Source organism: Cimex lectularius, unplaced genomic scaffold, assembly GCF_000648675.2.
Source record: "Cimex lectularius strain Harlan isolate CLEC.00 unplaced genomic scaffold, Clec_2.1 scaffold8, whole genome shotgun sequence".
In the NCBI taxonomy this organism is placed as follows: domain Eukaryota; kingdom Metazoa; phylum Arthropoda; class Insecta; order Hemiptera; family Cimicidae; genus Cimex; species Cimex lectularius.
The window spans coordinates 3,228,074-3,251,877 of NW_019392656.1; the positions used below are offsets into that span (position 1 = coordinate 3,228,074).

Below are 23,804 nucleotides of genomic sequence, written 5' to 3' on the forward strand. Positions count from 1 at the left end.
TTAACTTTTATATATGCAGCGTTGATCGATTTTATTTGTAAATTTAACTGCTTAAGATATGCATCAGCAGTATTGTACAGATTTTTAAACTTTTTACATTAATTATGTAAGAAAGGAATGGAAATTTAGAGGGGTTTGTATGTACAAAATCTTTAATACTCTTTTATATCAATAAATTATTATATCAAAATGAACAATCGCTTTAATGTTATGCAATTAATTGCACATTTGGAATATTTCTTCATAACATTCATTTAAGTGCTATTACAGCTTCTTTTTTATTCAATAATAATAATAATATTTACATCTTTATCAACAAATATTCTCCTTGGATTTATTTTAACAGCGACCACTTCAGTTGTTCCTTAGCACTTTGTAGAACCTGTAAATATATTTTTAACAAAATTAAAAGTGGATTACATAACTGAGCGTAAATGTTATTTGTAAAAATTTCAGACATTTTGGGTACACAATAATGCAAAACAACAAATTTACCTGAGCCACTGTCTGTTCGCCCAGTGGGATGTCGTCTGTTCTCAAGGCTACCCGTTGGACGACACTCGATGCATCAGATTCAAGCAAAATCCTAAAAATAAATTCACTTAAAAATTTTTTTTTTTTTTGGGGGGGGGAGAAATAAAATAAGACAACACTGTACCCTCCGTCACAGATTTCATCCATCGCAAGCATGACGATTTCCAAATTGTCAAAGACCGTCCTTTTCTCGACGTTCTTCCTCAAGATCTGGCTTATCGAGTCGTAAAGACATTGGAGTACGTTCATCAAAATCAGCTAAAATTGAGGAATTTATATGATAAATCAAACGGAAATATGGTGAATTTGTTTAAAATAATAATACCAATAAAAAAGTACAAACTTTTTCATTTGATTTTTAATATTTGATCTGCAAATTTTGTAATCAACAGTGACTATCAACTTAGTTTTTTAAATATAAATTTATCTAACTGGACAGGAAGTTTCAGATAAACCTTAATCAAAAATAGTTGCTTTAAATTTGATTTAATTTTTTTTCAGTCTATAAAGTTTTATAAAACATCAATGGCGTCAAAAATTGCTTCTAAAGGTCTGAGTATGTTGTGTGTCCTGATGATGACTCAGATGATGTAATGATGTTTACAGTGAGGTGCTTTATAAAAGTTGGTTTACAAGATTTTGGACACCCGAGGCAATCCAGTGTCTTTCTTTTTTAATTATGGCAATGCTATGAAATTGCTCATATGGTCTACTAGACTTCTAGAAGTTCTAGTTGATCAAAAGATATTAAATTAGGATTTTTTGTCTTTTTATCGAAGAGGATTTTCTAATAGCTAAAAAAATATATGAGGTAGAAATGAAAAGTACGTTGTTTTGCCTTGAGCTTTTCATTATGGATGCAGAAGCCCTGAACTCCACATATCTGATTGAAAATGCATAGAATAGTTCAAATAACCCTCAGAAAGTTCAAGACTGAAAAATCAAGCTAAAATTGTGTTTTATCAATCCTAACCAAATCCTACTTTTTACATATTAAATAGTCATAATTTAACGTACAGTTCAAGGAAATATAAAAAAATTGAACAGGAAGACAATTTATTTAAAAAAGTCATAAATGGAATAAAGTGAATTACTTCATTTTCATGAGAGCTGCCCATGACGTAGAAAAAGAGATCGACGTTCGACTTGTAGACACAAGTGAGCCCATCGAGCATTATGATCTCAGCATTAGCCCTGTGCGTCTTGTTGAAGAGGTTTTTCTCAAAAGCCTTCTGTTCCTTGACGGTTGGGAATATCTGCGAGTCGTAGTACTTTGCCAAGACCCGGTGGCCGTCATTGTCCAATATAGCAATTCCTTTGACAGTGTACAAAGTCGGATCCTATAAAATCGGACAATAATTTTAGTCAAATTGTTACATATGTTGAAATCATGAATGTGTAGTTCAAGATTGTCTCCGATCATCACAAAAACGACCAACTCCTAATGTGATGAAACACATTTGACGAACTAGCAAGTTGCAAGAGTAAGCCAGGATGATCAGAGATGAGTGAACGACAAATTTTCAATAAGCTTGCTGCAAAGTCGCAGAATGTTCTGACTATTGTTCTATCAAACCAGCACTAAATTATATGGAATATCTCCAACTTTGATATTAGAGAACAGTTTCTCCAGTGGTGTCTTTGTGCCTCAGCTCAAGAATATTCCCGGTATTTTTTTCTTCAACTAATTCTTCATATCACACATCCAACAAGCAATTCTGTAAGACTGAGGCAGCCTGTACAAGTCTTAAGAGCTCTTCCAAATAATTCTTATATAAAAACTAAGTCTGAACTTTAATGGAAAATTTGATTTTTGTTGATTGTTAAACAAGTACTCTACTATCCTGAGCGAATAGTACGCAAATACAAAAGAATGTATTTAAAAGTGAGTGAGAGGGTTTAGATTTAAAAATGCATTGACGCCTGAAATGACAGCTGTTGACAGACCCTGGAGCCCAATTCCGGCAGCGGGATGTATAACACCAAGATCTGATCCCAGACTGCCAAAGGTAGGAAAGCCGGTAGTTTATAGAAATTACACAAAAATGGAAATTGCACGCAAGCTTCCAGAATTACCCGTACCCAAGTGTCGGCAGTTTGAGGTCCACCATCTCCAGGAATTATCAACAGCTAGGTCATTTCAGCCCCCAACATAATCAGTTCTTTAATATAACAGAAGAACAATTGCTCGCAGTTATCGAAGAAACAGAAGTGGACAAACCATCCCAGATTGAACTTTTCACAAAAAAAGAGAAAAAAGTTCTTCTGGGTTAATGTAATTTGACAATCTCGAAGATGCTGTAAACTGTCTCATTAATTTCAATCATGTTCCGATTAAAAACAAAATTTTTTTTTACTTTGCCCTACTGAAATTCAGACAATGTCATTTTGTTGGTGACTATGCCAACCGACCCAGGCCACCCCCAAAGGGCACCACCACATACGCCCGCTTCTCATTCGGGTATACACTTAATTTTGGCGGACGTGGATGAAAACCGTACATGGCCACAGGGCTCCCTGGAAAAGTCCACATCCTCCACACTTCCCAGGGACCATTTGCCCTTTGCATGTGGAGCACCCTCCGGAGAAAACCCGAGCCAGCCAACCCAGCACCCCCAGAACTACCCAGGCTCCCCACCTCTTAATCAATCAATTAATAAATAATCAATTAATAAATAAACAATTAATAAATATCTATACAAATGTACCGATATTAACAAACAACAATTAAATAGTCAATAAATAAATAAATCAGTATTTACAGTGGTAATAAATAATCAATTGGTAAATAAATAAATAATACATTACTAATATAAATATATAAATACTGCTACATAAGTAACAATGTCAATTATTAATAAATTAATAATTAGACAGATTTTGTGTTAATTAATTGGTAATTAAGCCATTAGTTTATTTTTATTTAAAAATTCAAACAATGTTTTAAATACCATTTCATTTTCAGAACCTACAAGGCTATTAAAATTGAAGGGCTTCTCTACCTCTTTATAACTAAAGATCTGTTCGAACATGGCATTTCTTGCTTCTTCATACTCCGGACAATCAAACAAAATATGTTGCATTGTCTCGGGTTCATCGCAAATATTCTTAAATTATGAAAATGTGCTTTTCTTAGAATGATTCGGCCATCACCAAACAAGTCAAGAATGAAAAATGAAGCACAGCAGTAGGAGCTTAATGGGGAAACTCCTTTAGTTGTTCCCAATTGATGTTAATGACTATTGATATAAGTCTTAAAAAAAAATTATAAATCTCACACTAATACATTCACTCTCAAAACACACTAGATGTCTCAAAATTATCAATACTATAGACAATAAAACAACCCTGTTTCCTCCAATAATCAGAACAGGGGATCCAGCCAAATAATCGCTGCTGTGCTGGAGCACCATTCTCATATCAGATGGCATTCCTACACATTCTTTATATGAAACCAAAGAATTGCACCCTTGAATTAGGTGGGACACATCAAACAACTTTTCTCTATGGGCCAGACATATGCAGGCTTTGGCCAAAAAGTTAGTATCCTGGGTCAACCTAGCCGACCTATTCTTAATCGGAGGAAAGGATGACCTTCCTTCCCTGAGTCAGATCCTCTGAGGGCCAATTCTTGACAGTGAATTATGAGAGTATCTCTGCCGATTTGGTCTATTAACGCTGCCACTTTGTTTGCCATGATAGTTAATGCAGTTTTAGCATCAGAGGGCCGGATCGTAATGTTTAAGTCTGGAAGATGAAATGTCCCGGCCTTAGCCGCCTTATCCGCTTTTTCGTTATCGACGCTCCAGTTCATGGTATTGCTTTGATAAGAGCACAACGAGAGGATCAACGGAGAACCTGTCAAGTCAGCAGTAACCACGATAAGAGTGCAGACTAGGTGGACAGAGCCACCATTGTCTCAAATCACCCAATATTCATTATACTATACCTCTAAAATGGATATTTTGTATCAGTAATAAAACTTCAGTTTGATCCTTTCTGAACATTATAGCCAGACAAAACCAGCAAGAATGAGCAAAACAGGACGATCGGAGATGAATAAAGTACAAATTTCAGTTAAGCTCGATCAAACGATCAAAATAGAAGTTTTTAAGCTCAGTAAATCAAATGTTGGGCTCTGGGTCACTTATGGGGTCTGAATAACATCAAAAAACCAGTGCTGGTTCAATAAGTGTTCACTGCCTCGCAGAACAGTACCCACCATGAACTCAGTCAATCAGACCCGCCAATTTCTAGTCGTAGACTCTTGAGTATCGTTGTGGTATTTGTGCCTCATCACATTTGGCGAATACTTGCTTTTCATTCAGCAAATACCACTTGCCTGAGTGTGAGGCAAATCAAAGCAGATCATATATTTTTTAGGCTCTTTCAGACCAAATCTTATTGACTGCAAGCAAAATATGAACTTTTAACCATACATATTTAATAAACTATAGCGCTATTGTGTTTGATTGAATTTTATGTTTAACCATTCAAAGAAAAGCACTGAAAAAATAATGTAAATTATTAGTTATTTAAACATTTTCATACCAGCAACAGTCCTTCCATAGTTGAGATGACGTGTATGTCAAGCGGCCCAAGTTTAGCTGAACAGAAGCATCAGAACCTCCTTGGAAAGGACAGAACATCAAACATGTAGCCCTTGTGGAATCGATGTCACCAATAGGTCATACTTGGTATGATACTACACAAAATGAATGTTGCATAAAAATTTGTTTAAAGGGTTCACTCTAAACCAAATTTTGTCCTTACTTTATTTATGTGTTTTAAAATTGATAATATTTACTGAGGATTTATTTTGATATGTGGTAGGATCAAGTATCAGAGTAAAAATTAAAACTGGCATAGTGTTATTTATTTTTTTTCTCTTAAAAAAACGCTGGAGTGGCAGAAAAATTTTCTTTGATGGCAAATGGTACTGAGTTGGTACTTTTGGCCAGCAGCACTGAGTGCATGCTGACTGCTGAGTTTGATCAGTGCCCGCTGCGCGCTCGAACCCCGAGAACGCTACCTCGCCCAAGTCGAGTACTCCGATCAAAACAACCCACCAGGCCATCAACAGGTCAGAATGGAGTTCGACATCGACGATTTGGAAGACGACGGAGAAGAGAGCAACTGGGACGGGCCGCCTTCTGGCAGAAACTGCGTCGTTTTCCTCGTCGACACCTCCCGGCAGATGTTCGAGCGAGAGGGCCAAGCAGCACCCTTTTTCAAGCAGAGCATAGAGGTATGCTGAGGAGGGAAATAACTGGCTGTTTTTATTTCATTTGTCTATGTGTGCAAGGTGTTTGATTTGGTTGGTCAATGCATGGACGTGTGAAGTTGCTGAGGAATGTATTTAAAAAAATGAAGTGCTTGGTACTCTTGTTTGAGTTTGTCACAGTCTTTGACAAACCTTGTCTTTGGAGATCAGTCTGTGTGGACTTAATACAGTCTTTTGTCAAACTTAAACATATCTGTTTGGTCTGACAGGGTAAATTCTATTTTTTAAAAATTATGAATAAATTCAATTGTTTGAAAAGTTTTTAGGAATAGGTATTTTTCACTTAATTCCTTGGGTTATTCAGGGTGAACTGAGCATTTAATATCAGAAAACAGATGCAGAATAAATTTTGCCAAGAAAGTTTCCAAATGTGTTAGAACTGCAATTTTATTTCTCCTGCCCACGTTTGTAAGGTGTTTGTTTTGATCTGTCAGTGCATGGGTGTGTAAAGTTGCTGAGAAATATATTTAAAAACATTGAAGTGCTTGGTACATAGGAGTACAGTCACAGTCTCTGACAAACCTTGTCTTTGGAGATAGGCCTGTGTGGACTTAATACAGTCTTTTGTCAAACTTAAACAAATCTGTTTGGTCTGACAGGGTAAATTCTATTTTTTAAAAATTATGAATAAATTCAATTGTTTGAAAAGTTTTTAGGAATAGGTATTTTTCACTTAATTCCTTGGGTTATTCAGGGTGAACTGAGCATTTAATATCAGAAAACAGATGTAGGATAAATTTTGCCATGAAAATTTTCAAATGTGTTAGAACTGCATTTTTATTTCTCTTGCCCATGTTTCTAAGGTTTTTGATTTGGTCTGTCAATGAATGGGCATGTAAATTGCTGAGAAATATATTTAAAAACATTGAAGTGCTTGGTACATAGGAGTACAGTCACAGTCTCTGACAAACCTTGTGTTTGTAGATAGGTCTGTGTGGACATAATCCAGACTTTTTTCAAACTTAAACATATCTATTTGGTCTGACAGGGAAAATTCTATCTTTTAAAAATTATGAATAAATTCAAATGTTTGGAGAAATGTATTTAAAAAAATTGAAGTGCTTGGTATTTTTGTAGGAGTTTGTCACAGTTTCGGACAAACCTTGTCTTTGGAGATCAGTCTGTGTGGACTTAATACAGCCTTTTGTTAAATTTAAATACATATAACTGTTTGGTCTGACAGAATTCTATTTAAAAAAAGGTGAATAAATTAAATTGTTTGAAAACTTTTTAGGAATAGGTATTTTTCGCTTAATTTCTTGGGTTATTCGTGGTAAACTCAGCATTTAATATCAGAAAACAAATTCAGAATTAATTTTGTCAAGAAAATTATCAAATGTGTTAAGAAGAATTGCATTTTTATTTCATTTGCTTATATGTGCAAGGTGTTTGATTTAGTTTGTCAATGCATTGACATGTAAAGTTGCTTAGAAATGTTTTTTTTTTTTTAAATTGAAGTGCTTGGTACTCTTATAGGAGTTTGTCACAGTCTCTGACCAACCTTGTCTTTGGGGTACAATCTGTGTGGACTTAAACTTAAAAATATCTATTTGGTATGAAAGGGTAAATTCTATTTTTAAAAAATTGTGAATAAATTCAATTATTTGAAAAGTTCTTAGGAATTGATATTTTCTGCTTAATCCCTTGGGTTATTTAGGGTGGATTCAGCATTTAATATCAGAAAACAGATGCAGAATAAATTTTGTCAAGAAAATTGTCAAATGTGTTAAGAAGAACTTCATTTTTATTTCATTTGTCTATATGTGCAATTTGATTTGTTTGCCATTGTCTGGACACATATTGTTGCTGAGAAATATTTAAAAAAAGTCAGAATGCTTGGTACGCATATTGGAATTTTTTCAAAGTTTCTGCAGATCTACATTGGAGATTTGTATGGATATAACACATTCTTTTGTCAGACTTTAACAAATCTATTTTGTCTGACAGGGTAAAATGATAAATAAATACAATTTCTGTAGGTTTTTAGGTTTATTTATTTCATTATTAATTTCCTTGAGTTTTTCTGGATGGACTCAGTGTGTATTTAGAGAGTAAACTTTATAAAGAAATTTATCATTACATACCAGCTTTATAATAATTATAATATAATGCTGTTTGGGTTTAGGTGTTTTTATTGAATTCCTTGAGTTATCCTGGGTGAGCTCAGCATTTATTGCCAAACGACAGATTCAGCATAAATTTTACCAAAAAGAAATACATTTTTAAAAATTTCCTTTTCTGCGTGTGCAAGGTGTTTGATTTGGTTTGTCAGTGTGTGAACACATAAAATTGCTGTGAAATGAATTTAAAAAAGTCGACTGCTTGGTACTGTTTTTGTTGTTTATCACTGTTTCTACACAACTGCTTTGGCGATCTGTCTGTGTGGATATAATTCTTTTGTCAGACTTTAATATATCTTTTAGTCTGACAGGGTAAATTTATAAAGAAATTTATAAATAAATATAATTTCTATAGGTTTTCATTTAATTTCTTCATTTATTCTGGATGAACTCAGTGTGTATTTAGAGGGTACATTTTATAAAGAAGTTTATGATTACCATTTTTGAGCTATTCTGGGCGAACTCAGTATTTATTGCCAGATGAAAGATGCAGGATAAATTTTGAATATTTTAAGAAGAAATGCTTTTTTTTTTAATTTCTTTTGTCTGCATCTGCATAGTTTTGATTTGGTTCGTCATTGTGAAGACACATTGTTGTTGAGAAATATTTTTAAAAATTCAAATGCTTGGTACTCCCTTTGGAATTTGCCAAGTTTCTGCACATTTGCATTGGAGATCAATTTGTATGTAAATAACACATAGTTTTGTAAGATTCCAACAAATCTATTTGGTCTGACAGGGTAAATTTATGAATAAATTAATTTTTAAAATGTTTTTGGGTTTAGATATTTTTCATTGAATTCCTTGAATTATTCAGGGATGAATTCATCATGCATTTCCAGATGACAGATGCGAATTCATCTTAACAAGAAATTTTAAGTGTATTAAAAAGAAATGTATTTTTTATTTTGTCAGTGTATGGACAAATGTAGTTGCTGAGAAATGTATTAAAAAAAAATTGCTTGGTACGCTTATGTGCATAGATGATGCATTTCTGTGGTTTACTCGTTTTTGTGTTTTCACTAGTCTGATAATTATAGTTGTGTTCCTGTTTTATTTGAGACTACACTTTTATTTTTATCAAAAAATTTTGTTCATTTTTGTAAAGATTTGTATATTCTTTGCAAAGACACTATTTTGTTGTTTCTGTGTTGATTCACTTTGACAGGCTATCAAAAAAGCTGTTTGTAAATAAATAAATTAATAACGATTTAAATATGTCTAGATTATTCTTTGTATAGTTAATTCACCATGCCTACTGATCTTGGCGGGATGGTGAAATATATCTGACAAATCTATAGAGCATAGGCAGATCATGATGATTGATTATGGTTCATCAATCATTGTCTCAGGCCCCAACATTTTACAATTTTTCAGTTTTGTTTAATGTGTTTATTCGGTTGTTTGTGAGTAAAATTTATTAATTGTTATGTATATTATTTTGATAGTGCTTAGTTTTAATATTTTGATATTTTTGTTAAATATTCAACTTAATTTCAAGAGACATATTACAATTTAATATACTTTATTTAATTAAAAAATGTTTTTTTTTTTTTTTTTTTAGTTTTGTAAGAATGCATTGTTGCATATATGCAAAAAAGAAACAAATGATTTAACTGCAATTGTACTGTATGGGACTGAGAAAACCAAAGGAAACCATGCTAAAGTTAACACCGTGTTGTTACAACCACTGGGAGAACCCACAGTCAAACAGATCAATGAACTGTCAGAAATAGTCAAAGGTAAATTGTATTTTGAACAATTTGACTCAAATTTTAATCCGTTCGCTATTTATAAGATGAGGGCGTAAAAATACAAAGTGATTTTGGCCATAGCAGTGGTTACAGTTTGGGTGAAGTATTGCAGTACTGTCAGTCCTTAATCAACAACAGGTAAAATTAGTCGGCTTGCGAATCACAGCTTTGTTTTAATAGTGTTATTTCAGCGGGGCCAAAGTCTATTCGAAAAGCGTCATCTTGTTCACAAATGACGACAATCCCCATGGCAGAAAACCCGAGTTTGAATTTCTTGCGAGGAAACAGGCCGAGGAATATTTCCGCCATGAGATTGAAATCAACGTCGTGGGCCTTGGAGACTTCGATTCTTCCAAATTTTTCAAGGTAATAAAACAACTGCACGGACGTAAACAAAAAAAATTACACTTGTGTATTTTTTAAGGAATTAATTCTAACTTCAAGAGGAGAATTGTTGAGGGATTGGGAAGGCAAAGACCCAGTGACCAGTTTAAGCCAAATTGGTGGACAGATCGACAAGTATGTTAAAAAATAATATATATACATATATATTGGGTTGTAAAATAAGTCCATAATTATTTAAAATTTGATTTCAATTTTGATTTTATCCTTCTTGCATTTTGAAGCAATTTTTATTTAGTCATTATTGTTTGCACACCCTGAAAAGGGATTAGTTATGCATAAGTTTTTTCTTTTTCAGAAAAAAATCAAATTTTGAAAATAAAATGTATTTTTAATCCAAAACATAATTTCCTTAGTTTTCTATAATGTAAAGCCAATGTTCTGTTAGCAGAAATTTCTCTATTTTGTAAAAGTCTGATAACTTAGATGAGAAGAAATCCTAAGCCCGGTTATTAGAGCGTTTTCATTAAAAAATTCCCACCTTTTAACTGGTTGTCCATGGAGCGAAACAAGTGAAAATCGGAAGAGGCAAAGTCTGTGGAGTAGCCTAACTCTGCGATTTTACTCTGAGCGAGTGCAACTGTGTAAGGCCTGGCATTGTCACAACATTGCATCTATTCACCAGGACTTTTAACTTCATGTCCTTGATGTCGATGACGGCGTTTCAGTCTTCTTGCAAACTATCCTTCGGTATTTAACATTTTTTTAAAGGACACATCCTCAGTGGCCTAATAGAAAATAAACCCTTCCGTTTTATTCCTATTCCAACCATGTGGTCTTCCTTGTTCCTGAGGGTCGATTCATGGATTCCCCATGATTTTCACAACGTAACCCAGCGATCGGATTCTTTCTATTGTACGATATTCCTGAAATCTCTCTAACAGCTCTGGTACAGTTAATGTGTCCTCATCCTTCAATGCCATAAATAAGTCGTTGCTTTTAAACTTGCTACAAGGCTGATTTTTGGTTTGTCTCTCTCCATTATGAAATATTGAAACCGCTTGACTCATATATTGTTATCATCATGGATTCCACATAAATATCGATCTACCATTCTATGCCCAAAATTGAACTCGTGTAAAAAGGAATGCCTTCAATGAATTTTATCTGCTTCCATGTCATATGTGTCGAAGTTTATTCTAAACTGACTTTTGGGATCAACTACCCATTTCTTAACAATCTCTTTCAATAAGGCTTTTCCCACCCTAGAGCTAACGGGGATAGAAGGAAATAATGGAAGGATGAAAGTCAAAATAAAAAAAATTAAAATAAAAAAGCAAACATCCAATAATTTAAAATGGAGAGGATGGATTTTTGTTCCTGGAAAGAAAAATCCCCAGCTCAGAATGCTAGGAAAATTGATGGCATGGTGATTATGCCTAAGAAGAAAGCACATCTGTAAGAGGCTCGCCTGGTTCAAAAGAATTTCAATTTGGATCCTTCAATCGTCCATGATGACCAAATTTAAACTTTTTTCAAAATCAGTTTTGTGCATTTGGTGAGATTGGAAAGTTGTGCTTTATTGTGAGGTTCTTTCTCCCTACCAAACCATTAATTCCAATGTCCCACAGAATTAGAACGATTAAAGTCGGCGATTGAACAAAAATGATTGGCATTGTCTAATCGCTCGAGAATCCACCAAGTTTCTTGGTTGATGCACTAAAAATTGTCAGAGCTTGGCTGGGATGTGCTACACACTGTGTTCGTATGAAATTGCCTCTTCAGATTTTCACTTATCTCAAGCTCTATAAAACTATCAATGTGAAAAACTTTACTCCTTTATTGCTCGAGAACCTGAGCAATTCAGGGAGGATAGAATTAAAAAAAAAAAAAACTTATTTTACAACCGGATAAATAATGTATCATCGGATTTATCAATTTTTCCAACAGGTTAACTGATAAGTTTATGAGGAGGTTGAGTTTTTTGAAGTTGGGAGAGTATGAGGGGGCAAAGTACCAATTACAAATTGCCCTTTACAAACTCTATTCGTAAGTCGTGAATCTTTTTGTTTTGTTAATAACAACTGATTTGACCAATTTTGAAGAGAGCCCAAAAAGTTCAAAAAATTCACTTCCAATGAATTCAACGAGTCCCATTGTGTGGAAGATGACGATTTTCAAAACAGTGATGACATAAGGCAAGCGTGCAATACGGCGACTAATGATAAAATGAAAAAGGTAAAGAAATATATAAAAGAGTATATAATAAAATTAATTTTTAAGTGGATTATATTTTTTATTTTGTTTCAGAATGGCTACAATGAAGAAGCGCCTGAAGTTGCAGTGGTTGGAGGAAAAGAGATCATCATTACAAAGGTACAAAAAAAACAATGATTAAGAAATAATGCTTAAAAAAAATTTAATTAAGAGTACATTTTGATGACAACTTGGTACTAAATAAAAAAAATATAAACCATAGACTAATTTTAGTAATACAGTAGGCCCAGTTGTCCTTCCATTTATTTTTGCTGGCACTTCCCCATCCTCCATCCTCACAACATGACCAGCTTAATCTTGATAACTTTATTACATTTATGACGTTCACTTCTTTGTACAGATCATACGCCTCCTTATTCGTTCTTCTTCGTCATTCATCCCTATCTTTTACGGCACCGAAAGAATTTTCCTTTCGAAGATCAAGAGATTCTTTTTTGTGTTTCTGGAGATCAAACTGCTTTTTATACATTTTGAAAGACCAAAATAGCTCCTAATGATTCTCCTGCTGATCTCCTTGGAGTTAATTTGGAAGCGGAGATGGATAAAATTCATTGACTCTCTGAAAGATCTTTCAGTGGGTCATTATCACTTTCTACATACCTATCTTTGGTCTTTTCCTCAGCAAAGGTAATTAATACCCATGGTTAAGGAGCTACTCTCAAAGCAAGAATGCTCCCTTCAGTTCTGGCAATATAGTGCTATGATGTCTATGCCATCTGCGTAGGTATGTATTTGGTGAGTACGGTTCCTGTGGTCTGATGTCAGCATCCCTGATTTTCTAGGGCTATATTAAACAGGAGGCAGGCTAGAGAGTCTCCTTGTCTCAGTACTTTATCTGTACTGAAATCAGGGGATGCATAGGATCCGGACTTCACATGATGTATCCATGATCATTTTGCCCACCTAATGAATTTTGGTGGTATATTCATTTCTTGCCCCGTACAGTCTTGGGTGTACATCACTATCATGAGCACTTTAAAAAATCTATAAAGATGTGATGTGTGGGCACTTGGAATTCAAAACCTTTTTCAAGAATCTACCAAAGGGAGGTCTAGTCCACTTATATTTTCCTAAAGCCTGCCTGATAGTTTCCACTCATTTTGTCGGCCAAGGGGGTGAGCAACACTCAAAACTCGATATTAAAAAATAAAATAGAATTTTAAAATGTTATTCTAAGTCTATAGAAAATTTACTAACCGTATCAATGAATTATAAAAAAAAATTGTTAATAAAACTATTTTTATTAGTATGAAAAATGATGGTATATTGGTATAAAAATTAATTTTAATTTTTTTAAATGGACTAATTGGGACTACATCCAGTTGATGATGGCATCAAGCCAAAACGTATTTGACCTCAAATTAAAAAAAATAAATCTCAGCCAGTGTGTAAATATGTCAGAGTGAAATGAACCGACTTAAGATGTGACAAAAATAAACAGCAGATTAAAAAAAATTGAGAAAAATGTATTACGAATTTAGTTATAAGTCTGTCACAAAAATTAACCCCAAACAAAGGGTAGTGTTTTAATTTTCAGAGATGAAAATTGACAACTTGAAAGTTTATTACAATTGTTATTTTGAGCAATCCTTTAATAAACTAATTAATTATAGTCCCAGTTGCGCTCCTTATTGGCAAGAAATACCAGGGGATTTGAAGTTATAGGTTTTGTAAAAACTGAAGACATTCCAATGTATCACTCGACATCTGAACCATATTTTATAGAACCGTATGGGAAAGATGAAAGTGAGTAGTTATACCTTTTTTTTTATAATTTTAATTTTTGACTTAAACAAATTTTGTTTTCTATAGACAATTTGAAAGTGTTTGCACATTTATTGAGAAGATGCACAGAACGAGGTCTTTCGATTTTGTGCTGGTTTACACTGACTATGATTTCGCGCCCAGTCGTTTGTGCCTTGCATCCGACTGAGGCCAAATTGTACGCCGAAGGGCGGGAACACCCTCCCGGATTCATTGCTTCCCGGCTTCCGTTTTCAGGTAAAAACAAAAACACTTCACCATGTACGTTATTCCAACGTTTTATATTTTTTTAAAGAAATGATGCTCGAACCCGATGAAGTTGAAGACAACGGTCAACCGAGCGAGGTGCAACTGAAAGCCGCCGTTGAAATAGTCAAGAAGACAACAATACCGTACAAGGTGGACATGTTCAGCGATTTCGAACGGCAGACAAGGATAAAGTTAATAGAGTCCCTTGCCTTCGAATACGAAGACATGGAAAAAGTCGATGACGATACAGGTTAATAATTTTAAAATTTAATGTAGTTTAAACCTTTAACGGTGATTTTCTGTTCAGACATCGATTTGGAAGATGTAAGCAATATGCTTGGAATGCTCAATGTCGAGTTTACCGAGTGTCCACACATAGCAGAAGTCGAAAACGTTAAGTCGAATAAACGGCCTGGCACTTCGTTAAATGTAGGAATGCCTAAGCTGCAGAAGCTCAACAACCCGTTGGCGATGGTGAAAAATGGCATGGTGAGCCCATACGCATATTTCGGTAGAAAAGTTTTATGATTATTTCATATTTTTTGTTACAGGCTGATAAATTAACTGTAGCCCAACTTAGAGAACTGCTAAAGGCTGAAGGATTCAAGTCTTTGTCAGCAATGAACAAGTCGACACTTGTTAAAATGGCAAACCAAAGATTTTGTGATTAATTTAGTTTTTTCCTTATTTTAGAATATGTTGTTACTTTCATTGTAAATGCACGTGCTGTATGTCTAATCATGTAAATAAATTCATTTTTGCTTCTGGTCAATGCAGTCTTTTCTTATTCCACTTTCTAGTTATATTATCGTAAAAAAATTACGGTTTAATCATATTAGGTTTGATAAAAAAAAGAGGAAAATAAACATAAATTGTGTGTATTCAATAAATATAATAGCTTAGGCAGAGTTGATAACATTAATTATGACATTTAAGAATACAGATCAATAATAAATATTTACATATTAGAAACGAGGATTTTTAAATAAGATATATACACTTAGAAAAATTTACCTATTCCTAGGAAGTGTTTTCGATGTGTAACTGCGCACACTTATTGCCTCCCAGTTAGCCTGCAATTATAAGACGATTAAACAATTTAATTTAAATAACTATAAAATGAGAATAACTACAGAAAGGCCTCGGATCCAAGAACAGCCAGCGGGATTGTCACAACTGACGCCAGTCCTTCGGCAAATGGTGCCGGATATGGTAATCGCCCAGACTTCATCCCCACTTGCAGATATATCGCGGAAAATGTCTGAAATGAAATACAATGTTAGAATGTTGTGAAACAATACCGCGATATTTACCGAAGCCCGGTTGACTGATGGGCTGCCAGTGGGTCCCCTCTGGGAAAACGGGGGTGACCTCTCTACGCACGAAAAGCTGTCCGTCGCTGTCCAATACCCAGACTGCCCAGCGAGCGACAGACACTTTCTTTACCATTGAGCCTTTGGGCGGTTCAACACTTTCCCACACATCACCTGTTGCAAAACGATATGTGTAATTTAGTTGTGGATTATATAAAATTTTCAAAAATTCACCTTGAGGGTTAGAAGTTGTGATTCCAAACCGCCAGTAAGTAGATCCATTTCTGGTGACAGCCCACACTTGATTACCGCAACCGCAGCTGATGCTGATAAGTGGTTGTTCACAGAGGATATGCTCCCAGCTATCACCCTGAGGAAACTCATTGTGACAAATCGTCTAATTTTAACAGCAGTATTTTACCATAGGGTTTGATGTTGAGACACACATCCTGAAAAGAGCGTCACCGTTGCAGCCGACAGCCCAGACACAAATAGCGTCTCTTCCTGTTGAGACCTGATAAGCAATTTAATTATTCTGTGTTAAATTTAAAGAAAAATATATAAACAGACGGGTCAATTACTTGTAGAGAGATATCAATGACTTTTGTGTTGCCGACTTCGACCCAGGGCCCAGATGTGGTCAACTTGCATTTTCTAACCCACCGCCTTCTCCTTACGTAGTCTGTCATGGTTTTGTTAGCATGGTAACTGGTCGAAAAATCAACTGCATACTGCCATCCATCACTATCGACTCCGCCTGGTGTCCGAAAATCAATGGCCCAGTCACTCACCTAAACAAAACATATTTTACTTATGCCTAATTTAAAAAAAAAATTAATCAAGGGTATTTCAACTACGAGATTATATGAACCCTCGGGTTGCCGCTGGTGTAGCCAATTTGCAAGTATGTTAGGATCAAATGCAGGACCGCTGGATTCTAACCCAGGACCGTTGCCTTACAGAGATGAGCACCGGGTCAACAAACACCGTTGGGGCCACCGACACCCCGAAATTTATCTTTAACTATTGTAGTTGAAAGTATTAAACATCCCCAGTGGTTTCCTTTTTATACATTTGTAAAATGTGAAAAGTGTTAGATTGAAGACAGCAAAATGCTTTTTTTCAGAACAGTGAACTGCATTGGTGACTGTGAACTATTATAAAAGGATTTGGATGTGTTCTTGAACTGGTGTGCCATTAACAATCTTGGCATGGCATTGACTATGAATTAACATTTAAGAATCATTTTGAGCGAGTGGTTTCTAAAGGATAGCGCAATTCGGGCTTTATTAAAAGGAATACCTCAGACTTTACAAATTTGAAAAGCATTAAAATTAACTTTTTTGTTATTGTTAGGAGTATTTTCGATTACTGTTCCTCTGTTTGGTTTCCTTGTAATTTGCAGACTTATTCAATCAAATTGGAAAAGGACCAAAAAAGGTTTGTGAAATACATCAGTTTTAAAATGGGGCTCAGATAGGAGGAAAAGGCTCATGACCCTTTTTGGGTCTTTGGTATATGTTTTTTATGGAAGTTGGTGAATGGGATGTATTATTTTCCGGAGTTATTAAGTAAAAATTTCCTAGTCCCTGGTAGAAGGAATAAAAATTTTAATATGTTTTATCCTGAATTTCATTGAAATCGTTACAGACAGTGTAGGTCAATCTCTTTTTATCAGTGAGCTTTTGATGATAATTTTGGCAGCATAGAGTTTTTGTGCTTAAATTTGATACCTTTAAGAAAAATTTGAATAATGTCATTTGTGGCAATTATTATTCAGAGATCGTGAGATGTGGTCGGGTGTGATGTAGGTTTCAGAAAAACATTTTCTTTATTGTGCCAAAGTTTCGATCTTTATTAAGATCATCTTCAGGGCTCAAAGTGTTTGTTTTCTGTGCCAGTGCCAGTGAGATATTGCTGTTTTATGTTTATAACTGGCACTCTCAACATGACACGAAGAATGGCACAATTACACAGAAGACAAACACTTTGAGTGAGTAGAAATACTTTGATTGAATAGAATATAAAAAATATATTTTGCATTGGATAAATTCACTTTTTTCCACATCCTACATGTATTTGTTAAATTTAAACAATGTTTGTAAATCCCAGGCCTTGAAGATGATCTCAATAAAGATCGAAACGTTGGCACGATAAAGAAAATGTTTTTCTGAAACCATCACAAAAACATCACACCAGACCGCATCTCATGATCTCTGAATAATCATCGATTAACAGTCACTAATCACCATACATTTGTGGCAATAAATTTGTGCTATTTCTATTAATTTTATTTTTTAAATTGTATTGTGTTATGTACCAGATCTACTTTTAACTTTGTACTTGGCATGGGTTGTACTGCTTATAAATTTTTAAAACGTATTTCTTATTACTCATACCTAAATGTTGTTTTATTAACTATTATGTAAGACTGAACTACTTGGGAATTTTCCCATAATGTACTTAATAATAAAGAATAAAATGTATCTGGCAAGTAAAATAATTTTGGTGACTGTTTTTTCAATTTTAGTGACTGGTTTAAAACAACGAACCAAAAAGATGGTGAAACACATCCAACAGACCAAACCAGCGAGAATAGGAAGGTCAGGATGATAGGAGATTAATCAAACTAATTTAAATGTAGTTTGTACAATTTGGGTGTTCGGTGTTTTTTCATTTTCAGTGAATGGTATTAAATCTAGAACCAAAAAGATGGTGAAACACGTCTGACAGATCAAACCAGGGTAAGCAGATAAGGATGATCTGAGATGAATATACGTTCATCACTCCATATATCTCACAAATTTAATACAAATTTATTTATTTTTTTGACGGGCCGATGGGATATTCGAAAATCCGCCATTGGCCCTCTCCCTTACTCATTCACCCAAACAAACAACTACATAACTATATACACAAATAAGCAAATATATATCAAATCTTGCGCAGAGGCAATATCGTAATAAATGAAGTTCTACTGAGATGCAATTATTGCTAGTTGAAATAGCAATTTATTGAATTGTGTTTGGTAAAAAAAAATAACAATGATCAATACTGTTATGTGTAGACTGATTTAATTTCAATCCAACATTTTTATCTGTTTTTGACCACTGATAATAGTCAAACTACTTATAAACTGAGAAAAATAATTTTATAATTGTGGTTTTTTTTTGTAAAAAAAAAATTAAATAAAACAAACCCATTGCCAATGTCTTGAAAGAAGGCGTGTAGTGTCTTTGTATCTTTTATGGTGGCCTGTTGAGTCACTCCAACTCGGTCTGTCTGTTGGAAGTCCTCTAGATGTAAAGCCGTTTAAAGGATTCCATCTTTGGTTTTCATAAACGTAGCAGCTATAATTGTCTGTCATCTGATTTATTCCGGCACTGCTTTCCTGCAAAGCTGAACTTAATATAGTAAAAGTTATATGAGATTAGACTTCTCGACTCACCTCCGAGGAACATACCGCCCCATCCACCAGTATAAGCGTACGGAGTGTTGTCCGCAGATATCCCCCAGGTGACTCCGGCCGCACACGTTTCCACCATGACCAAATGTCCGCCCATTTGTTTCCAGACCATCTCGTTCAAAGGAACAATAACTTCTTTGGAATTGTAAACGACTTTGTGTAATTGGACGTCTCCAACTACTCTAACATGAGTGATATTTTGTGGCTCAAGACGATGCATAAAATATGTGAAAACCATTCCATTTAACGAAATCTGTTTGAAAATATTATATCACCCATTTTATATTACAAAAAATATACGATAAAAAAAATACCTTGAATCCATCAGCTTGACAGAGTATTAAAATTGTAAAATCTCCACCGAGTGTAAGTGTAAGATGGCCTTCTTTTTCTTCAGTGCCCCAGGTATCATTTTCCATTGAGTTTCTCACAACAATTTTTTCAGAGAACCTCGGGTTGAAATGAAGAGCGACCGTCGTTTCCGATCCACAGTCTAAATTCACCGAAAACCTGGAAAGTTTCAAATTTTGGCTTATTTACTAGTATCAAAATTTTTCTTATCACAAAATAATACCTATCCAAATTTTCAGGAAGGAAACCAGTTACGACAAGTGATGAGCCAGCCGGGAAGCCGTTGTTTAGCAAATGTTTCCAAGGGATCTCTTGGCCTTTACAAGGAAGCTCTTTAGAGTACAAATCACCAGTGACTTGTTGTCTCTACAATAAATATTACAAACATATTATTTTATTAAAACATTAATAAAGTAACATTTTTATGGATTAGATATTAATTTTACTTTTTTTAAATTTTTTAATGTTCGAGATCAAATATTTGTAGAGAATGGACACGTGTTTCACTGAGTTCATTGCAAAATCAATTCATTTCATTATTCTTGAAACTATAAGTTTCAATATTGTAAATAGGTGTTCATATTTTGTTAAAATTGTAAATTATTAATAATAGTTTCAAGGTTGTGTTGTAGGGTGTATTCTTCGAAAGCTTGGCATAGTACAATGATTGTTTTCTTTCAAATTTGCTTTATCCCCAATTTTCAATACAAAAATTATAATATATTGAAAATAGATTATATATTTCTCAGATAAACTGTACATAAGTCCCTATATGTAAGTGCAAGTAGGACTTTACATTGTATTTATATTAAAATTCAGGTGACATATTTGCAAAATTATTATTTAAAAAAATACACTTTACAACTTGGTTTCCATGGATACTTGCTTTCCAATATTGAAACACTTTTGTGTGAAAATTTTGAAAAGTGCTTTTGGTAAGTCCCCCTTTTAAATATAGATTTAAAAATGCTATCAAATGTCAAACATTGATAGATACAGGTACAATTTGATAGTTTTCATAATTTTTTATTTATTTTCAGATTTTCAAATATGGTAACTTTAACTAAAGTCTTTGGATGTGCTGCATTGGCATGGGTTGGAAGCGGTATTGCTGTCCGCCTGTACCAGAGCATGAGGAGGAGAAAGAGGGCTAGGGTTGTTGATGATGAGATTGTTGAATACAGGGAGCCAGGTCAGTACCTGTTTGACAACAATTATAACTTGACTCTGTTTGGTCACTTGGTCCTCACCATGGAAGAGAAAAGTTTGCTTTATAAGTATGTTTCTTGCGAAAAACTCTTTCAACGATTTGGATGTTGGGACGTTGTCATTGCTGAGTTGAACATGCTGAACGCAGTACTTGAGAAGTTACATGACAAGTATGATGTCAAAGATATGTCAAAAGTTGCCAGCATTGTTAAAGCAAAATTGACCGAATTGTCATTCAAGGTTGACCAAAACCAAAATGTAAGTAACAACCTTATTGCTGTCTGCTTTATTCCTATGGTAATAACATAACTAATGTTTTTCTCTTTTTTCCAGGTATGAATGATTTGTGGCAGTGAGAGTCGTGGTGTGTGCTCAGTGGGTAGATAGCTACATTTTATGGGAATAATCGATCAATTTTAAAGCATGTTATGATGATCTAAAACTGGTGTTTGGAATACTGTGTAGCCAGTGTAAAGTTGCTTTACTTGATGGACTCCCAAGAAAACAAATGTAGCTATTGAAGCCAAGTCATCAGCAAGTTTTGTCTCTAAGTATTGTTTTAATGAAGGCAGAGGTGATAATTGCTATGCATGATACAACACTGATTGACTGATTGATTCAACTGAAGAAGAACCATGGTTGTTTTTGTGTGTTGAAATTAGAGGAATGGTGTGTGAAAGTTCTAGACAGGTGAGATGTTTGATGGTTTCAATTTTTGCATGTACCTAGTGAAGATGGAGTATAGCACCATGGCTTTTAACTTGGCAGAATGTTTGATGGTTTCAATTTTTGCCTGTATCTATTGAAGATTGTGTATGCACGGCATGAAAGCATCGTGACTTTTAACTTGGCAGAGTGTTTGATGGTTTCAATTTTTGCCTGTACCTAGAGAAGAAGGAGTATAGCATCATGGCTTTTAACTTGGCAGAATGTTTGATGATTTCAATTTTTGCCTGTATCTAGAGAAGAAGGAGTATAGCATCATGGCTTTTAACTTGGCAGAATGTTTGATGGTTTCAATTTTTGCCTGTTACTAGTGAAGATTGTGTATGCACAGCATGAAAGCATTGCGACTTTTAACTTGGCAGAATGTTTGATGGTTTCAATTTTTGCCTGTACCTAGAGAAGATTGTGTATGCACGGCATGAAAGCATCGTGACTTTTAACTTGGCAGAGTGATTGATGGTTTCAATTTTTGCCTGTACCTAGTGAAGATTGTGTATGCACGGCATGAAAGCATCATGGCTTTTAACTTGGCAGAGTGATTGATGGTTTCAATTTTTGCCTGTACCTAGTGAAGATTGTGTATGCACGCCTGTACCTAGTGAAGATTGTGTATGCACGCCTGTACCTAGAGAAGATGGAGTATAGCATCGCGACTTTTAACTTGGCAGAGCGTTTGATGGTTTCAATTTTTGCCTGTTCCTAGAGAAGATGGAGTATAGCATCATGGCTTTTAACTTGGCAGAGCATTTGATGGTTTTAATTTTCGTATATACTTAGTGAAGATGATGTGTGCAGGGCTTGAAAGCGTCGCAACTTTTAACTTGGTGGAGCATTTGGTGGTTTCAATTTTCGCATGTACTTAATGAAGATGATGTATGCAGGGCTTGAAAGTGTCGCAACTTTTAACTTTTTTAACTTGATGATGTGATCAATGATATTTTTTAATTTCATATCCCTAGTAGAATGTAGTGTGGCTTGCACAAATTGAGTCTAACTCGATTAGACATTCTATCACATAGCAAGTCTAAAATATTCAAACAGTTCAATCACTCTGCATGACTTGATTAACAGGGTGTTGCACGGCTTATCGATGCGTTTTATAAAGAACTGAGGCCTTTAGTTTATGTTAATAAGTAAACTCACATGGCAGAATACATGCAGTACTGCGAATATTATTTGTTATTAATAAGAAGATTGAACAAATGCTGGAACAATTAAGCATTCCTGCCACGAAATGAATTGCAAATTACATGGAATAAATCGCACACTGATGATTATTTTTAAAAATATGACATAATGCTTAGCATAAACCTGAAGCAATTCATGAGCTTATCGAAGTTAAGATTTGTGAAACATATTTGTTAGATTTGCATGCATATGATCTTAATCTTAATGCCCTGGAGGAATATGAAATTTTTGGAACTGAATCTGATTTTGTTGGACTGTTTAATTCGTAGCAAGACTATCAATATATGTTTACCCCAATATAGATGGATGTAATGAGAAAAAAAGTGCAGCGCTCATAACATTTTTTTTTTTTACAATAATGTACATTCGAGAAGTAAATTTCTTAACGAATATAATATCAAGTATTATTGCTGGGCATACGTCTACCTGCATGTTAAGCGAAGAAAACAATTTATATTTGAGGAAGAAATATGAAGAAAAGTTTCTCAAGAAAGATTATAACATGAACCACATCTTCAATTTGAACACATTTTTAGCAAATTCGCCCAGAAAAAGTATAAAGAAACAAAAACTTCGAAAATATAAAAATTTGATAATATAAAACTTTGTTTATTTTTTTATTAGTGTAACTTTTAAATCAATTGCTCTTGTTTTTACTTACACATAGTTGTACTAATTATTTATTTTAAATCTTAATATAATAATTAATAGTAAAATAACCTTTACGTTCATCACATAAGTCATACAACATGGTTTTAGATGATGTTAATGATACAAACTAATCTAATGTTATCCTGTTAATGTTAATGTTTTAGTATGTATGTTTGTGTACAAGAGTTCATGCCTACCACTTCAATTCAAATCATCCACAATGCCCAAAAATCCAAATGCCAGACTTTGAACTTAAGCAATTACTCAAGGTTTACTAATTCCCTAACAATTTTGTCCTTTCCCCATATGGTATAAGCATGAATACTGTCCCCTATTAAAAATATAAGAAATTACCAAGTATATTATTAAAACTAGCTAGTATTATACCAACTTGCAATGTTGAGTGATCAAACACATAAACATCACCGAGCTTTGTAGTTGCCCAGATGCTGGATGCTCCTGGTGGACCTTCAATGTCAGCTAGCTTCGCATGAACTGAATAAAAAATTATTACAGATGTAGCGATTGACCAGCAGTTGTTGATTGTATCGGGTTGTCCGGAAAATAATGCAGGAT

General features: G+C 34.4%; 4 protein-coding genes across 5 annotated transcripts in view; 2 read left to right on the forward strand and 2 right to left on the reverse strand.

Annotated features, from left to right (window-relative positions):
* Positions 1–5,174, reverse strand: LOC106664504 (coatomer subunit zeta-1). Its single transcript, XM_014390270.2, has 5 exons — positions 5,086–5,174; positions 1,629–1,874; positions 659–792; positions 496–586; positions 1–382 (listed from the first exon to the last, which is right to left on the reverse strand). The coding sequence occupies exons 1-5, from the start codon at positions 5,101–5,103 to the stop codon at positions 335–337; spliced, it is 537 nt and encodes a 178-aa protein (XP_014245756.1). The 5' UTR covers positions 5,104–5,174; the 3' UTR covers positions 1–334.
* LOC106664502 (tectonin beta-propeller repeat-containing protein) overlaps positions 5,154–23,804 on the reverse strand; it is a 27,828-nt gene continuing 9,177 nt past the window's right edge. Inside the window, exons 14-25 of one of the 2 annotated variants that reach the window (XM_014390267.1) lie at positions 23,620–23,723; positions 19,678–19,820; positions 19,418–19,613; positions 19,086–19,356; positions 18,837–19,036; positions 16,219–16,428; positions 16,059–16,151; positions 15,872–16,007; positions 15,638–15,811; positions 15,458–15,585; positions 15,339–15,397; positions 5,154–5,239 (exon numbers count right to left, since the gene is read on the reverse strand). In XM_014390267.1, the coding sequence (XP_014245753.1) occupies positions 5,212–5,239; positions 15,339–15,397; positions 15,458–15,585; positions 15,638–15,811; positions 15,872–16,007; positions 16,059–16,151; positions 16,219–16,428; positions 18,837–19,036; positions 19,086–19,356; positions 19,418–19,613; positions 19,678–19,820; positions 23,620–23,723 (1,742 nt within the window). In that variant the 3' untranslated portion in view covers positions 5,154–5,211. Of the gene's footprint in view, positions 5,240–15,186; positions 15,398–15,457; positions 15,586–15,637; positions 15,812–15,871; positions 16,008–16,058; positions 16,152–16,218; positions 16,429–18,836; positions 19,037–19,085; positions 19,357–19,417; positions 19,614–19,677; positions 19,821–23,619; positions 23,724–23,804 lie in introns of those variants that run through there. The other variant, XM_014390268.1, reaches the window with a different exon arrangement.
* LOC106664503 (X-ray repair cross-complementing protein 5-like) lies at positions 5,431–15,096 on the forward strand. Its single transcript, XM_014390269.2, has 13 exons — positions 5,431–5,782; positions 9,503–9,680; positions 9,737–9,830; positions 9,884–10,058; positions 10,117–10,211; positions 11,985–12,083; positions 12,140–12,272; positions 12,345–12,410; positions 13,925–14,057; positions 14,124–14,312; positions 14,371–14,574; positions 14,632–14,813; positions 14,876–15,096. Exons 1-13 carry the CDS (start codon positions 5,624–5,626, stop codon positions 14,993–14,995), a joined length of 1,827 nt encoding a protein of 608 aa, XP_014245755.1. The 5' UTR covers positions 5,431–5,623; the 3' UTR covers positions 14,996–15,096.
* Positions 20,322–21,784, forward strand: LOC106664505. Its single transcript, XM_014390272.2, has 3 exons — positions 20,322–20,389; positions 20,495–20,921; positions 20,997–21,784. Exons 2-3 carry the CDS (start codon positions 20,505–20,507, stop codon positions 21,000–21,002), a joined length of 423 nt encoding a protein of 140 aa, XP_014245758.1. The 5' UTR covers positions 20,322–20,389; positions 20,495–20,504; the 3' UTR covers positions 21,003–21,784.

Bases quoted from the DNA above. Each gene is read 5' to 3' on its own strand.
- LOC106664504 (XM_014390270.2), bottom strand. The intron at 587-658 runs GTACAGTGTTGT...ATTTATTTTTAG, and splicing joins GATGAAATCTGTGACGGAGG to GATTTTGCTTGAATCTGATG. The intron at 383-495 runs GTAAATTTGTTG...ATATATTTACAG, and splicing joins GCGAACAGACAGTGGCTCAG to GTTCTACAAAGTGCTAAGGA.
- LOC106664503 (XM_014390269.2), top strand. From the start codon at position 5,624: ATGGAGTTCGACATCGACGATTTGGAAGACGACGGAGAAGAGAGCAAC. The intron at 9,681-9,736 runs GTAAATTGTATT...GCTATTTATAAG, and splicing joins ACTGTCAGAAATAGTCAAAG to ATGAGGGCGTAAAAATACAA. The intron at 10,059-10,116 runs GTAATAAAACAA...GTATTTTTTAAG, and splicing joins ATTCTTCCAAATTTTTCAAG to GAATTAATTCTAACTTCAAG.
- LOC106664505 (XM_014390272.2), top strand. From the start codon at position 20,505: ATGGTAACTTTAACTAAAGTCTTTGGATGTGCTGCATTGGCATGGGTT.